At 27.8% G+C, this 15952-nt stretch overlaps 2 protein-coding genes across 2 annotated transcripts; one reads left to right on the forward strand and one right to left on the reverse strand.

Moving 5' to 3' along the window:
- Nucleotides 1-5316: 5316 nt before the first annotated feature.
- On the forward strand, nt 5317-10134 carry LOC111028151 (beta-1-syntrophin). The gene is made up of 7 exons (XM_022306696.1): nt 5317-5852; nt 5926-6225; nt 6449-6637; nt 6703-6926; nt 8771-9116; nt 9241-9434; nt 9997-10134. The coding sequence occupies exons 1-7, from the start codon at nt 5687-5689 to the stop codon at nt 10087-10089; spliced, it is 1512 nt and encodes a 503-aa protein (XP_022162388.1). The 5' UTR covers nt 5317-5686; the 3' UTR covers nt 10090-10134.
- Nucleotides 10135-11696: 1562 nt separating this feature from the next.
- LOC111028152 (zinc finger protein 64 homolog, isoforms 3 and 4-like) lies at nt 11697-15952 on the reverse strand. The gene is made up of 9 exons (XM_022306697.1): nt 15482-15952; nt 14841-15061; nt 14645-14776; nt 14308-14414; nt 14053-14242; nt 13146-13318; nt 12218-12435; nt 11921-12157; nt 11697-11860 (listed from the first exon to the last, which is right to left on the reverse strand). The coding sequence occupies exons 1-9, from the start codon at nt 15543-15545 to the stop codon at nt 11697-11699; spliced, it is 1506 nt and encodes a 501-aa protein (XP_022162389.1). The 5' UTR covers nt 15546-15952.

The following is a 15952-nucleotide window of genomic DNA, read 5'->3' on the forward strand; positions in this document are numbered from 1 at the left end:
TTCTAAGATGTAATTCATGTTCAGCATTTAATTGTATTTTTTCATTTTTAGGAGCTACTTTTATTTTGTTTTTATACATATCACATCTTTTACAACCGTCTGAGATAGGATAAGATATATTATCTTAGTTCATGGATACCAGTATACCACAATAATGGCTTATCAAACAATTTGAATATAATATTATGATAACAGCAGTGGCCAATAATTCCACACACAGAGTTGAATAGGTCATTGTTGCTTCATCACGAAATATAAAATATGTTTGTGCAACAACGTATTATAGTTTTGCCATCTAGTTTTAAAATAGGAAAATCGTAAATAGGTCGTTGTTGAATTGTAATATATTTTAATTCTAAATTGGATTATATCATTATCTCACTTTATGAATTTTTGTGGGTTAGACCACTATTTCGCTCAACCTCTCTTGTATGCTTCAAGTTGTTTGAAGTTGTAATAATTAAACAAAAAAAGTTCAACTTGATAAGCGGACACAAAAAAAGAAAAACAAAAAAGGATCTTTTTATTCTAAGGGTCCCACTTAACCCTCTGTTAGTCGCGCGCCAAACGGGGGAGATTAAACTAGCACCCCCCACACTGCACAACTCGCGCGACTATGGTGTTAAAACAGAGGGTTAAATAAGTCATGAAAAGGTTAGTACGCCTAAGGGCTATGGATAGTTGAAGCTGTGGTGATAATAGTAGGCTAGCGGTAGTATACTATCATCCCGGATCGAATGCATAGCAATGATCTTTTCCTACTAACTACCAAGGTATTCGATATTGTATAAGCATAACAATAAAAGAAAATATTTAAATATTACCAAAAGAAAATAGAACATAATTAAGTATCATAATTAGTATCCACAGTTTTAAAGCCAGTCGTCTAGCGTTGTACCAGTGCTTATAATTAATAATAACTTAAATACAGTCAACACTAATTATTGATTTGTCTATCACCAACAATTATAAAAACTGATTTCAAAATTCTCATGTATAAAAAAATTTCATAAAATAATAATTAAAAAATAATGAGAGTTGACGGTATGAGGAGTTATTGTAAGGTTTTCAGTATTTATTTATTCATTAGTTTTAATTTAAAATATGGTTTGGTGAATTAAAATTATATTGTCTTAGAATTCGCATAATATTTTCTTCTCACTTCTTTCCACTTAGCACTTAATCTATTTTTTCCAACACATTTACTAAGAACAAAACAAAAATATAAATATTATTATATTTGAATTTTTTGTATACTATTTCAAAATGTATGCTAGTTACAGATTGAAACACAATATAATTTTAATTCAACATTAAATTATTTAAGTAAAAAAAAAGCTTTGGTTCTCAAAATGCATTTGCCCGCAGGCGCCAATGCCCCCCTCACAATTTTTATTTTTAAAATTAAATTCAATATAATTTTTTAATAATTTTTTTTTTGAATCCTTAAACTTGTTTAACCGCGGGCGCCCATGCACCCATACCTATTTTTATTTTTAAAATTGTATTATATCTAATTTTTTTTATTTGATTCCTTAAACTCTTTTGCCTGCGGGCGCCCATGCCGCCCTCCAAAATTTTTTTTCTATAATATATTGTAGACTGCAGTCTTTAATGTTTGGTTAAATGTACATTTTTTCATATTTTCTTTTTTTTTCAATTCTCCAAACGCTATTGCCCGCGGGCGCCCATGCCCCCCTTTCCAATTTTTATTTTTAGAATTGAATTCTTTCTAATTTTTTTATAATTTTTTTATTTGGTTCTCAAAATGCATTTGCCCGCGGGCGCCAATGCCCCCTCCAAAATATTTTTTTTATTATTTAACACTAGTTCAATATTTTATTCACATTTTTTCAATTTTAACAACCAGCTGGTTCCTTAAAATATTCATTTTCTCATGATATAATAATTGTAAATATAATAGGAGCTTAGGAATACTGATACTGTAGACTGCAGTCTTAAATGTTTGTTTTAATGCACATTTTTTCACATTTTTCTTTTTTTTTTAACTTTCCAAACGCTTTTGCCCGCTGGCGCCCATGCCCTCCTTCCCATTTTTATTTTTAAAATTGAATTCCATCAAATTTTTTCATAATTTTTTTTTATTTGATTCCTTAAACGCATTTGCCTGCGGGCGCCCATGCCGCCCTCCAAAATTGTTTTCTATAATATATTGTAGACTGCAGTCTTTACTCTTTAATGTTTTAATGCACATTTTTTCATATTTTATTTTAATTTTAATTCTCCAATCGCTTTTGCCTGCGGGCGCCCATGTCCCCCTTCCCATTTTTATTTTTAAAATTGAATTCAATATAATTTTTTAATAATTTTTTTTTTTGAATTCTTAAACTTGTTAAACCACAGGCGCCCATGCACCCATACCTATTTTTATTTTTAAAATTGTATTATATCTAATTTTTTTATAAATTTTTTTATTTGGTTCTCAAAATGCATTTGCCCGCGGGCGCCCATGCCCCCCTCCAAAATTTTTTTTCTTTAATTTCACCCTAGTCCAAATTTTTATTCACATTTTTTCAATTTTATCAACCAGCTTTTTCTTTATAATATTCATTTTCTCATGATATAATATTTGTAAATATAATAGGAGTTTAGGAATACTGATATTGTAGACTGTAGTCTTTAATGTTTGGTTTAATGCACATTTTTTCATATTTTTTTTTTTTTTAATTCGTCAAAAGCTTTTGCCCGCTTTTGAATTCTATCTAAATTTTCAATAATTTTTTTTATTTGATTGATATTAAATTTTTCATTTCATATCGCAGATTTGAAAATGTAACACCCTATAAGTTCGTCTACTTTGATCAAAAAAGAATTCTCTAAATTAAATTTGTATGAGCGTTTGAAGCTTAAATTTTTGCAACATTGGATATTCACTAGATTTCTTGTGTAGCGATTTTCTTATTTTATTGTAATTGAAATAACGAAGAATGGTAGATACTTGAAATTTACACCATGTGTTTATCTTATCAATTCATATACTTAATAACATTTTCAAAATGTTTTGATTAGTTTTAGCTGTTTTTGGACATTTTCAATTTTCATTTATTATTTTTTTTTTTCTGTAAATGTCAATACAATTTTATTGGGGCTGAAACGCTTCTGATATATTGTAACAATATTTGATGAAAAATATTAAAAATACAAAAGTATGTTGTTGTTTTGTAATCATTTAAAATTCAAATTTCGACAACATTTTCAAATTGAAATTTATTTTCTAGTTAAAAATGTATTAAATGTTCAGCTTTTATAGCTAGGATTTGAAATTTTAAAACGACGTTCTAAGTAAATAGTTAATTCTGTAAGCAAAATATCTAAAAAATAAACTTATACATACCTTTTTTTATAGTTAATTTAAGTTCAAATTTAGGTAAAAGGCACAGTTACATATTAACACAAAGAATACCAAAAGTAATTTTGTTGTAATTCATTTCCAAGACAGCCCAAGTTTACATAAGTAAGTATGTAAAATATTTTTCCTTATATAACTGATAATTTAAGAATAATATTATGAATAATATTAATTCAACTCACCGGGTACTGTATTAATAATTATTAAGCAATAACAATAAAAAATATTCTAGACTGACATACGGTCTCCGCTCAGAATTGTTTTTCGTATACAATGATATTAAATCATTGAATTCAAATTTAATACCATCCATCACGGTGACCTTCTAGACACTTAATTTACACCAGAACGACATCCACTTACCCGCTTGTTTTTGACTGCCTGTTGCAAGAATAATAGCTATTTAGTATTCATCAATGTAAGGCCATCAATCATACAGCAATTAGCAGCTATGTCATTAATTTCATATTCTACAGTCTATGGCCTCGGCAATTTTCTTGTCCATCCTTGCAATGAATGAAAATGTAATAGGTTGGTACCTATTAACACAGATTAAATACCATCACAGAATAAATGAAATATTCTGTTGATACCATTTGGTTTTATTTAATCGGTGCTATTAATGGAAACTAGATAGTAGTTGCTACGACTGCAGTTTGTCTAGTTTACTAGGTAAACACAAAGACCACAGTGATTCGAAGTGTTGGTTAAATGATTAATGACTTATGTTACTTTTACCTATGTATATGTTCAAAATTGAAAATCTTTATTTTGTTTTTGACTTTTTTTTAGGTACTTCCTAAAAATCTAATTTTATAGTTAATTTCGTTATTATTTGATTTAACTCTAAAATAGCTCTAATGTAACTTAGGTATTTATTTTTATCTTACTCAAAGTTTTTCATATGTCTATAAATAGTTCAACATAAGTCAAAATATTTTGGAAATTGTATAGTGTATAGGAAATGTTAACACAATGATTCAGTGAAAATGTCATGTATTTACTATCATTTTTTTGAGTTATACTAAAAACCAAAATCGATTTTTTTTTTGGAAACTGGTTTTGCTTAAAAATTCCCGTTTTTTCTTAATTTTTTGTTTGTTTTTTCTGTCGCTTTTTAAAACTATTGAGAATCTTAAATTTTGAACTCCCAAATGCACCAACTAGATTCACTTTCCTACAAGCAAAGTTGCTGTTGAAAAAAATCGAAGCACTTTTACTAGCCCAAACCGTGATAACAGACACAAAAAAAAAAATTAAAAAAACACACTTCATTGTAAAATCAGTGCTTCATCGCTCAGCTCAGAATCTAAAATGCATATTTTATAAATCAAATATCACCATTCATTTGATAATTTTTGTATACTTATAAGTTATAAAATTAAATGTTTCAAGCTTCTACAAAATAAATATGAAATCTAGATGTTTAAGCAAAAACCACTTAATTATTTTAATATTTTGAGAACTTAAGTGGTTAAGTTTAAAAACATTAAATATAATTATCAATCGCTAGAAGGTTGCCAAGTATAATTTTCAAAACAAACTACCAGGTAGATCACCAGTTACAAACAACCAAAAATATTGATAAAAAAGTTAGTTTTTTTATTAATTTGTTAATAACAGTTGGTTCCAGTTATTTAATATTACCTAATTATTATATCTGTTAGCAGCTGCATCCAGCAGCTTTATCATAAAATTATAATTTGTACAATAAAAAATTTGAAGAAAACGAATTTGTGATATTTTATATTACACAATGATTATGATAATTGGCCCAAAAAAAAGCAAGGGTGGGGCAACAGCTACATCCATAAATTGAAAATTCTAATTCTAATCTACTTTTAGCCTTAACGCTACCAGCTGTCCTGTCCTAACGATGCTAATGATAAGGCCGATAAGGATAACAATATACCATTTCGATCTTCGAAAGAAATGTTTCAGATTTCAGAACTCAGTTGACGTGTAGATAGCGGTTAGCGCGGTTTGTGCTACTGATTACTGAATGTAACCCACCTTATACATAATTTATTAAGGCTAATTATTGTTGTGAAAGTTTTCAACAGTGAACAGTTTCAAAAAAGGTACAATGCGTGAAATATTGCTTTGATTACACATTATGAATCCGACTTTTGCTCATAAATTCACGAGAATATCCATTATGTATAACTAATTATATTAATATCTTATTGTTCAGCCGTGCAAATAAAATCAAACGTAAACTTAAAATGTTATCCTTTATACTTGTTGTTCCGTGGAGATGTTTGTTTTTAATATGAGGACAGAATATTTTTCGATCAAAAAGTCAGATTAGTCAGCATGAGTACAATTGGTTATGGTCGTTCCAGCGCTCTGGAAACGTATGTGCGTGGCCAGTGGTATAAAGTATACGTGACGTTGGAAGATGATTTTATATGCATTAGTTTGGATGAAACCTATGAAAACTGTACACCCGTTAATGGATCTTTAAATAACAATACCTTAGGTAAAAATCAAAATTTTATTCTAATATTAACAATTTTTATTCAGTAAGATGTACTTACTTCTTTGTATTACAGATTCATCGGGAAGTCATATTGATTGTGTTGATGTACCAGATTCTGTAGCTAATCAGAAACGTCTCATACGTGTAGTAAAGACGGATAGCAATGGCTTGGGAATTTCCATTAAAGGTGGGCGTGAAAATAAAATGCCGATCCTTATATCTAAAATATTTAAAGGAATGGCTGCCGATCAAACTGAGCAGCTTTATGTAGGTGATGCTATATTATCCGTTAATAAACAAGATTTAAGGGAAGCAACTCATGATGAAGCAGTTAAAGCACTTAAACAAGCTGGAAAAATTGTTGAACTAGAAGGTTAGTTTTAATTTGATGATAGTATAATATATTGTTGGATGTAGGTATAAATGATATTTTACCAACCAAAATAATTTGTGCAATTTAAGAGTAAGGTACTTATTATTTGTATGTAATAAGTGTAAACAACATAAATGATGATTTCTTAACTTGTAGTTTTTTATTTGAAATATTTAAAAAAATTAATAGGCATAAATCTTAGAATTATTCATTTTTATTTTAGTTAAATATTTGCGAGAAGTAACTCCATATTTTAGAAAAGCCACCATCATATCAGAAGTTGGATGGGAATTACAGCGAGGATTTTTATCAACAAATTCACCAATTCATCGCTCTCCACAAAAGCCTGATGCTCGTTATTTACCGTTGCAACTTTGTTGTTTAACAAGAAATTATAAGCACCCTGATCCTGGTATTTATTCTAATATAATTATGTCTATTTATCAATAAAAAATTATAGTCTTACGTACATTTTAGAAAATAAAACCATTGAACTACATTCACCAGACGGTGTACATTGTTGTATATTAAGAACTCAAGAAGCAAGTGAAGCTACTTGTTGGTTTAATACTCTTCATGGTGCTTTAAATGTTCTATCTTTAAAAGCATTGCACGATGCGAACAAAATATTAGCAAACATAATGCCTGTGCTTGGTCAACTTCATCATATTGGATGGTTATTTAGGGTAAATAGAAATGAGGTTGGTTTATTTTATTTTTATTATTTTTCTAGTTATATTGAAATAATTAAATGCTAGTTGTAGTTCCAATTTAAATCTTTTTATTTTTATTTAAAACGATCTAAAAAAATATTACAATAAACAAATATGAAAGTTTACAATGAAAAGCATGATAGAAAATCACTCATTGTGAACACCTGAATTATGTTAATATATATTTATACCAATTACACTTCAGTCTGTATGTCGGGTTTGTATTTTAGAAGAGTAATTTAGGAAATGAGTGAATTACTATGCTTATTTAAATTTTGGTGAAAACGTTTGTATTTTATGTCATTATTTGAGTAACTATATAACTTGTTATAGTTGTAGTACGAGGTTTGAAACAAACCATAGTGCGTGCATTAGTGCAACGGATTGAAATGCCTGAATAGACCTAATGTTTGTAGGGACGTCAGTACCTCAGATAGCGGATAGCCAAATCGATATCATAATTAATTTGTGTATTATTATACCGTTTTAATGTGGTATCTTGGAATTGAGCAGGGAACTGAAGAGGTGTAATCTATTAGCAGATTTTCTTTTTCCTTCAGATGAGTACCCCAAGTTTGTCATTTATCTGAAGTTATTTTATCTCAATTCTGACAGTGATTGGGATGTAGTTTATATTAAGTTGGGGAGGAGGGATGATTTGTAAATCAAAGGTAACTTGTGTTGTTTTTTAAATATTCATTTTGATTCTCCATTATTTAGCCCAAGTGTCAATTTTATTTGCTTGGTCCTCAAGTAAATTGGTGACTAAATTGGGATTTGCACTACTGATGAAAACAGTGGTATCATCACCATGTATAGCAAGAAGGATATCAGTAGATTGAGGGATATCAGCAGTAAAAATATTATAAAGGTCAAGAAAAAGAAAGTTGCTTTGGGGAACCTTTGGTGTCTTTAAATTGATTAAGTTGGTGGATTGTTGAATTCCTATTTTTAAAATCAAACTAATTGTTCGGTATTATATGTGTTACCTATTGCGCCGTATTCTATATATTATATATTCGATAATATATCGACTGTTTGTCGAATCGTGGACCCTGTGTGTTATACGGTGTTAGTCGTCATAGTGTCCAGTCTGCTTTATACGCTGCGTATACTTCGCAATAATATGGTAAATGTAATATTGTTACAAATAAATATTTTGCATATCTATAATACCTATAAATCTCATATCAATCATTACTATAAGCCATAGTACAGTCCATCAAGAGTAAAACCTATTTATTTATTACCGGCATATTCCCGGTAACTGTGCTTATTTTGGAGAATGAAGCATAGTCTTTTTAGGAGTACGTTTTCCAAAATTGTGCATAGAATGGGAAGTAAACTTACAAGTCGGTAAGACGTAGATAAGTGTTTAGGTTTATTTGGTTTGGGCATGTGTAAAATGATATCAAATTTTTGTGAAGTGCAGTAATCTTATCTGCATATTTTGAATTTTTCAAGGGTTTTTGACGTTAAAGGGTATTTTTTAAAGTTTGTAGGTCAATTATTAATTTATTTCTATTATTATTATGAATAAAAATAAAAATATAATATATAAATACCCATATTATTGTGCTACAACATCATTAAGTAATCGAGGTATAAATAACACGATTTACAAATTTATGTTAATGTCACACATTAGTCTATGACCAACAATTATACAGGATGATTTTTTAATCATGCTCACCCTATTTTTAAGCTTAAATCATGCATGTATTCTAATCTCGATTTTTGGAAATCTAAGTCCTATTCAAACTAGTTAAATTTAATATTTTGTTCAATATTTATTAAATTATTTTAATTTTATTTAAACAATTGTTTTTTAGAATAGTATGCGTAGCATAAGTTCTGAAGAGGAATTTACAGTAAATGACAAATGGCAATCAGTATTTGGTGTGGTCACTAGTAAAGAATTACGATTGTATGAAGTTGCCCCCTGGAGTCCAGATGCCTGGTCTGCTCCACTCTTTGTTTGTTCACTTTTATCTACAAGGCTGATGAACTCATCTCGTAACTCAGATTTAATCACATTTAGCTTAAGATGTGGAACAGAAGAAGGTATCATAACTCATCGGTTTAAAGTTGATACTCAAAGAGATCTTGCCAGTTGGGCAAGAGCTGTAATTCAAGGTTGCCATAATTCTGTTGCTATCAGAAGAGAAGTAAATCGTCGTAAGTACAAAATATATTCAATATTTTTTGTTGGCATAGAAAAAAAAATTAGATCATTAATTCACATTACAGTTAAAAAGTGTAATGTTTATACTACTATTCATGTATATATTATTCTAAACAGGTTGTTTATGGCATGGGAAGCCAGCACAACTATCAATTCACTACGAGAATGGATTTACACTCATTGAATCAAAAACTGGGTCTGTAGGCCGTGAACCAAAAAAGTTATGGAGTTATCCTTTTGATAAATTAAAAATGTCTTCTGATGATAATAACCGATTACTGTGGCTGGACTTCGGGGATAGTGTAGATATAGTAAGTATTAATTAATGATAAAATAGATTATATTTATTTATTTTAAGGTGTTATGTTTAGTTTTGAAATAATTAATACTAGAACTGTTAACAGAACAACAATAATGTATGTTTATTAACTTTAATTACAGTTAGTTATTTCTTATAAGTTCATAACAATGTTATGTATGAGGTCTATTGTTGATTGGCTTATCAGCGACATGCATTTTTGGCCAAAACCTATTTGGCAGTGCACAGCCAACTAAGCACTTTGATAAGAGTTTTTGTCTTAGTTATACTTTTCTTTAATTTAAAAACATTGTTACAATGTGATTTAGTCACTATTCTTTAAAGAATTATTCTTAGTTATATAACACAAATAGTTCCCAATACAAGACCTCAATGAATGAAGAATATAGTCATAAGAACTGAATTGTGTAGCTATCTATTTAAGTTAATATTTCAGATGATAAAGTATAAGATAATATTTTAGATGATAAAATAAATCTACTGAGTCTAATTATTTATTTATTAATCCAGGTTTTTTGTACCTAACCAAATTAATTTAAATTTTTTTATTTTAGGAATTAGACTTGGAGTGTAGTCCAAAACCATTAGTGTTCATTTTACATAACTTCCTATCAGCCAAAATCCATCGGCTTGGTTTGTATGCATAACTGATAATATGCTTTAAATTAAACGGATAAAATTCAATTTATCAATAATTTTCATGCTATTTGAATAAAACTAATAATTAATCCACTGACTATTAAAATCAATATTAATATTTGTTATATTTGCATTTATTGACCCTAAACTTTAAGCTCAACAACAATTACATATTTATTAATTTTAATGTAGAATGCAAATTTATTATTTAGTTATGTTGAACTTAATTATTATTGGTAGTGGAATGTTATGTTTATTAAAGTAAACATTTTAATGTATATGTATTTTTTAAATTAATACTATGTAATAATAAACTTAAATTAATTTCAAAGTAACAGGGTGCTGTGGCACCATAACATGCACACACATTCCTACACTTGAAATATGGTAACTTGTCTGTGATAATTCGTTTTTATTTCGTTAAAAATGTAAATGCTATTGTGTATATGTGTGTATGTTAGTGTGTCTATGTGTCAAATTTGTTTTTATCAAAATAACAGTGTCAATTTTTATTTGGGGTTTAAGAATCACAAATAATTTCTAGTTAATGTTTTTTTTTTAATATTATAAAACATTGATAATTATTTTATTTGTATGTACATATTATTATGAGTTAATTTTATTATTAATATTGACTGGTGTTAAAAATTGTCTTTTATCGTATCATTATTTTGATTACATGTAGTCATTGCACTTATAACTTGTCTACTATAAATGAGTCAAATTCAACATTTATTAATTAATTTAATATAACAATCAAGCTTTTATTTTTGGCATCCTTATTAATCACAACACGACTAACATATATTATATTATAGGTAATTATTATATAATTTATGGTAGTACAAATTTGTTATACCATAAAATGGTAAATAAGTTAGTTGGATTGTTTTTTTTTTATTATTATTGGTTAAGATTTTTTTTTATTGATGTATAAAATAATAACTTAAGTATTGTTTGTTAATCTTTAATTTAATTACATTTTTTAGATTTTTTAATTATTTGTATGTTTTATATCAACTATAGTTTAATCAATTTTTTACAATTCTAACAAAATATACTGATTTGTTAAATAATGTAGTCAATTGACAAACAGAAGTAAATACAGCATTTGGAAGTTGATGTTTTTCATTAAAAAGAAACTATAGCTTTATTTATTTATGATACAGTGTTTGCACTCAAGCTATCAATTTTGGAAGATAAAAATTTGATTAAGACATAGTTAGTTTTCAGTAAGGATAGAGTTTTGGGGAATTATATATTACAACCAATGCCGTAGCCAAAGGTGGTTAGGGTTTGACCTCCCCCTGAATTTTTTTTTTTTGAAATAGGACTTAATTATTTTTTTATAAAGATAAATTTATGTAGATAAATTAAATTTCCCCTAAATATTTTTCTGGCTATGGCCTTGATTACAACTACATTGAATTTATAAGTATGGACATTTTCATATTAACTCTAAACAATTAACTTATTTTTAAATGATCAGTTAATTGAACATGAGTTAAAATTCAACTGATACTGAGTAGTATGATCCTAAATGTTCAAGAGGAAATTCATTTTAAAAAAAAAATGTTTGGAATTTGTATTATAACTTATTTTATTATAAAATATGTTATGTAAGCATAATTGCATTATCATCTAAATTTAATACAGTACAACCCACACTTTCAGAAATGGTTATTCCGCCTGTGTCATCAACATATCCTTGTGCAGTATCATCATCGTCAGTCATTTCAGCTTTTGACTCTTGACATTTTACAAGACTAGGTTCTAGACCTGACAAGTATCAGAACATAGTTAAAATATGAAGACAATACAATGTTGTGAATAGTTTACCATTTTGAACTTGTGTTTCATGACCAGATACATGGTCATTGTATCTTTTTAAGCTCACAGTTCCAAATGTGCACCGATTACATGAGTAGTATGAACTGTCCATTTTATCTCGATGATTATTCGTTATATGACTTTTGAGAGCAGTCACTTGGATACAGTCATATTCACAATGAGAACATTTGTATGGCCTTACATTTGAGTGACGTAGTTTATGACGTCTGAGTGAGTTGTGATCCCCTAAACATTAAAAAAAATAAGAGATTTTTTGTTTCATGATGAGATCATTTTATTTATTACCAGTTTTAAAATTACAATCCGGAGCATCACAATTAAATGGTTTTTCACCCGTATGCTGCCTCATGTGTACTTGCATCATGTATTTAGTTGCTGAACCATGATTGCACACTTGACATACATATGGCTTTAACTTCAGATGAACATTTTTTGTATGAAGTTTTAAACTTTTTGAATTAGCCAATACCATATTACAAATTACACATGTCTTTTCCATATACCTATGAGAATATTTTCTAAATCAAACTATAAATCTAAGTATAGGCGAACCTAGAGTTCCACATTTAAGTGTGCCTTGGCTTTTTTGTAATAAAGAGAGGATGCTATAAACAAATTCACCCACTTGATGCATTTTTAAAATTATTATCATAATTCTCGTAATTATATGAAATACAGTGGATTCCACTTAATGTGGGCACGTTGGGACCAGCCCTGTTTGCCCACATTAAGCGGTTGCCCATAAAAACCGAATTAACATTGTTATTAAACATTTTTATTGGGACCAGCCCTGTTTGCCCACAACAAGCGGATGCCCATATTAACCGGTGCCCACAATAAGCGGATTCCACTGTATACTTAAGTTGAAATATTTTTCTAGAAAAAGCAATATTTTTTCGAAATAGTTACAACTTACAACTGAAATCTAAAAATTCTGATATTGTTAATAATTTTAAATTTTAAAATAACGATTGGCACAAATACATAGGTACTGCAGTCTGCAATTATTATTTAAAGACTTATTCTAGAGACTAAATACATGTAGTTTTATTTACAAAAACCTAAAATTCAATTGATGTGTATTAATTATTTTATGTAGGTATATTATAAACTAGTTATTTTCAGTTTACATATTAGGGCGTACCTTGGCACACAAGCCCTCCCTCCCTCCTATGAATCTAAGAGCTTGAAAACCAAAATAGTATACTATTACCATCTTTCTTTATTTACAGACTTGGCTTTGGAATGAAATACTCTATGATTTTGTAGCTTAATCGAATCTTCAAATTCAGCACCACAGTCTACACAAGACAATGTTTTAATGTGTTTCATTGATACGTGATTAACTAAATTATGATATGTTGTAGTTGTATATTTTTTACAAACCTATCGAAAAAAAAAATATTAGTTAATACATTGTTCATATAATACAAATTAATAAAGAGTCAACATGATTAAAAAAGCAATTTTTAAATGCAATACTATTGACTAGATAGGAATAAAAATCAAATGAGTAGGTTAGATTAGATCAATTTTCATGACTCCCAAGAGGCAAGAGTTATATGGGAACAATTCTGAGATAATCACTATAAATCGCTGAATAATCAGTGGCAGTCAAATGATTTTGTCAAGGGGGGGAGGGAGGGAGATATGGCTGATTTTTAAAAATGCACTATTTGACTATTAAATAATAAACTGTTTGTTCACAGAAATATAGAACACTATAACTTGGTATCGTATGCATTTAGTTTTGAATTTGGTGTGAGGAATATGAAAGTAAACTACTGAGCCATCAATTACCGTGACTAAAAATGTTAACTATTATATTGTGCACGAGCATAACACAGTTTACGATAATAAGATTTTGAGGAGCCTTGAATGTATTGATTTTACAATGTTTTTTTTTGATTGTCTGTCATTACATTTTAGGATAGAAAAATTTGATTTTCTACTCCAGCGTCTTTTCTGGCAGGAAAGTGAATCATACATTAGGCGGGGAGGGGAGTCCAAAGTTAAAATCCCCAGTATTTTTCAAGAATATCGGGAAAAACAAAATAAAAATTAAATATTATATTAAAATTAGATTTGTTCAAAATATTCTTATTTGTAAATTAACATACTTGACAGCTAAACATATCAATGTCAATTTTATGAACCTTCCATAAATGTATACGACAAGCATTCCATCTTGGTGTAATAAAATCACAATTTTTTTCACTACATTTGTAATCTTTACAATCATTTTGGTGACATAATGAATGAAGCACTTTAGAATTTTCAGAACGAAATTTACGTTTACAATGCACACACCTAAAACAGTTACCATTTGTATTTTATTCAGATAAGCAAAATATGAAAAAAAACCTTTAACTTACTTTGAAACATACTCTATATCTTCAAATTTTTTTTTACTCAATTGAATACTTTTACAACCATGTTTTTGTTGTTCATTTTGATTATTTTTTGAAGTATTTATCAAATGCTGAAAAAAATTTAAAAATAGATACTCATAAGTCATAATTTAAATTAGTAAAATTACTTCTTTAAATAACATATTCTATGGCAAACTTGAAACAAAAATTAGAAATTATTTAAATAATTGTCAAATGAAACATTTAATATAAAAAAATATAATTTTTAAATATGTATAGATATATGATTGTAAGGTTTAAATAAGCATGTAATACAAAATCAAATTTTATTTTTAATTACTTGTGTCATGTGTTCTTTACATTTATCAAGTGTATTAAAAGTAGTTTTACACAACGTACAAGAAAATACTTCTATTGTTCTAGTTGTATTTGATGTACCACTATTGACCTTAGTTTCTAGTTGATTTTTAGTCTACAAAAAATAGTTAATTTAATTAATAAAGTGTTAATTATAACATTATTATTCATAAAGGTACTTCGTGTTTTTCTCTAAGATGCACAATTAAATTTTGTTTTCGAAATGTTAAGTATTCACAATGCAAACATTTGAAACGAATTCTTCCTTTTTTTTTTTGATTTTTTCTTAAGTATGGTATATTATTTTCTGGTGTATAGTTAGAGTGTAATTTCACATTGGAATCAATATTTAAAGTGTTACTATCATTATTTTGATTTGAATTTTCTGGAACTACTGCACCTGTTCAAAATACACAAACACATTAATGCTTAAAAATTAAAAATAATTATTATTAACATTCTTAAACTTGTTGTTAAAATAAAAATCTACATATAAACACAGAATAATATTATATTATAGTAGTTTTCTATATAATAAGTAATAACTATGGCTCAGATTTGTATGCTAAAAATAGCGTATAGAAGAATATGTAAAGATTAGGTATCCATAGTTTGCATAATATTGTTTCTGTATAATAATACTTAGAAAATTGTGAGATGTACAAATTTTAGGGTAGTTTTAATTTTTTATGATGAATAAATTGTAATGGCAATAGTAGTCAATTATAAATGTAGTTTTGTACAAAACTATATTTGTTGGATGATTTAATTAATGAATCACAATATAATTATTAATACAATATAAGTAGATACAACTTACAATTTAATAATATTTGTTTATTATTCAAAATAATCAATGGTAATGAAAAATTAGACTTATCCATGTCAATAAAAATGAAATCACTAGATTTTTGAAACCAAGATAAATTAACACAATTTATGTTTTATTAACACTTGTAAAATAAAATTAATATTCACTAAAATAATTTTTAATTCAAATTGAATATGAATCTTTAAATAATTTAAAAATAGATATTAATATAATGATTTAAGGGTATAATGAATTAACATTATATGCCATAATGCATGGTGAGTACAACTGTACTATGTAAACATTACAATATATAACATTAAATCGAATCTATTATTAAGGGGTAAAAAATTAGTGCCGAGGATGGTACACATTCCAATTCCAAACACTTAACACAAACTACAAAGCTTTAACTCTTTAATGTTCATTTGGAAACTTATTGCTTTAATAAAAATGTCATGGCTGCCTTATCAGATAGTA

Source organism: Myzus persicae, unplaced genomic scaffold (assembly GCF_001856785.1).
Source record: "Myzus persicae strain clone G006 unplaced genomic scaffold, MPER_G0061.0, whole genome shotgun sequence".
NCBI classification, from domain to species: Eukaryota; Metazoa; Arthropoda; class Insecta; order Hemiptera; family Aphididae; genus Myzus; species Myzus persicae.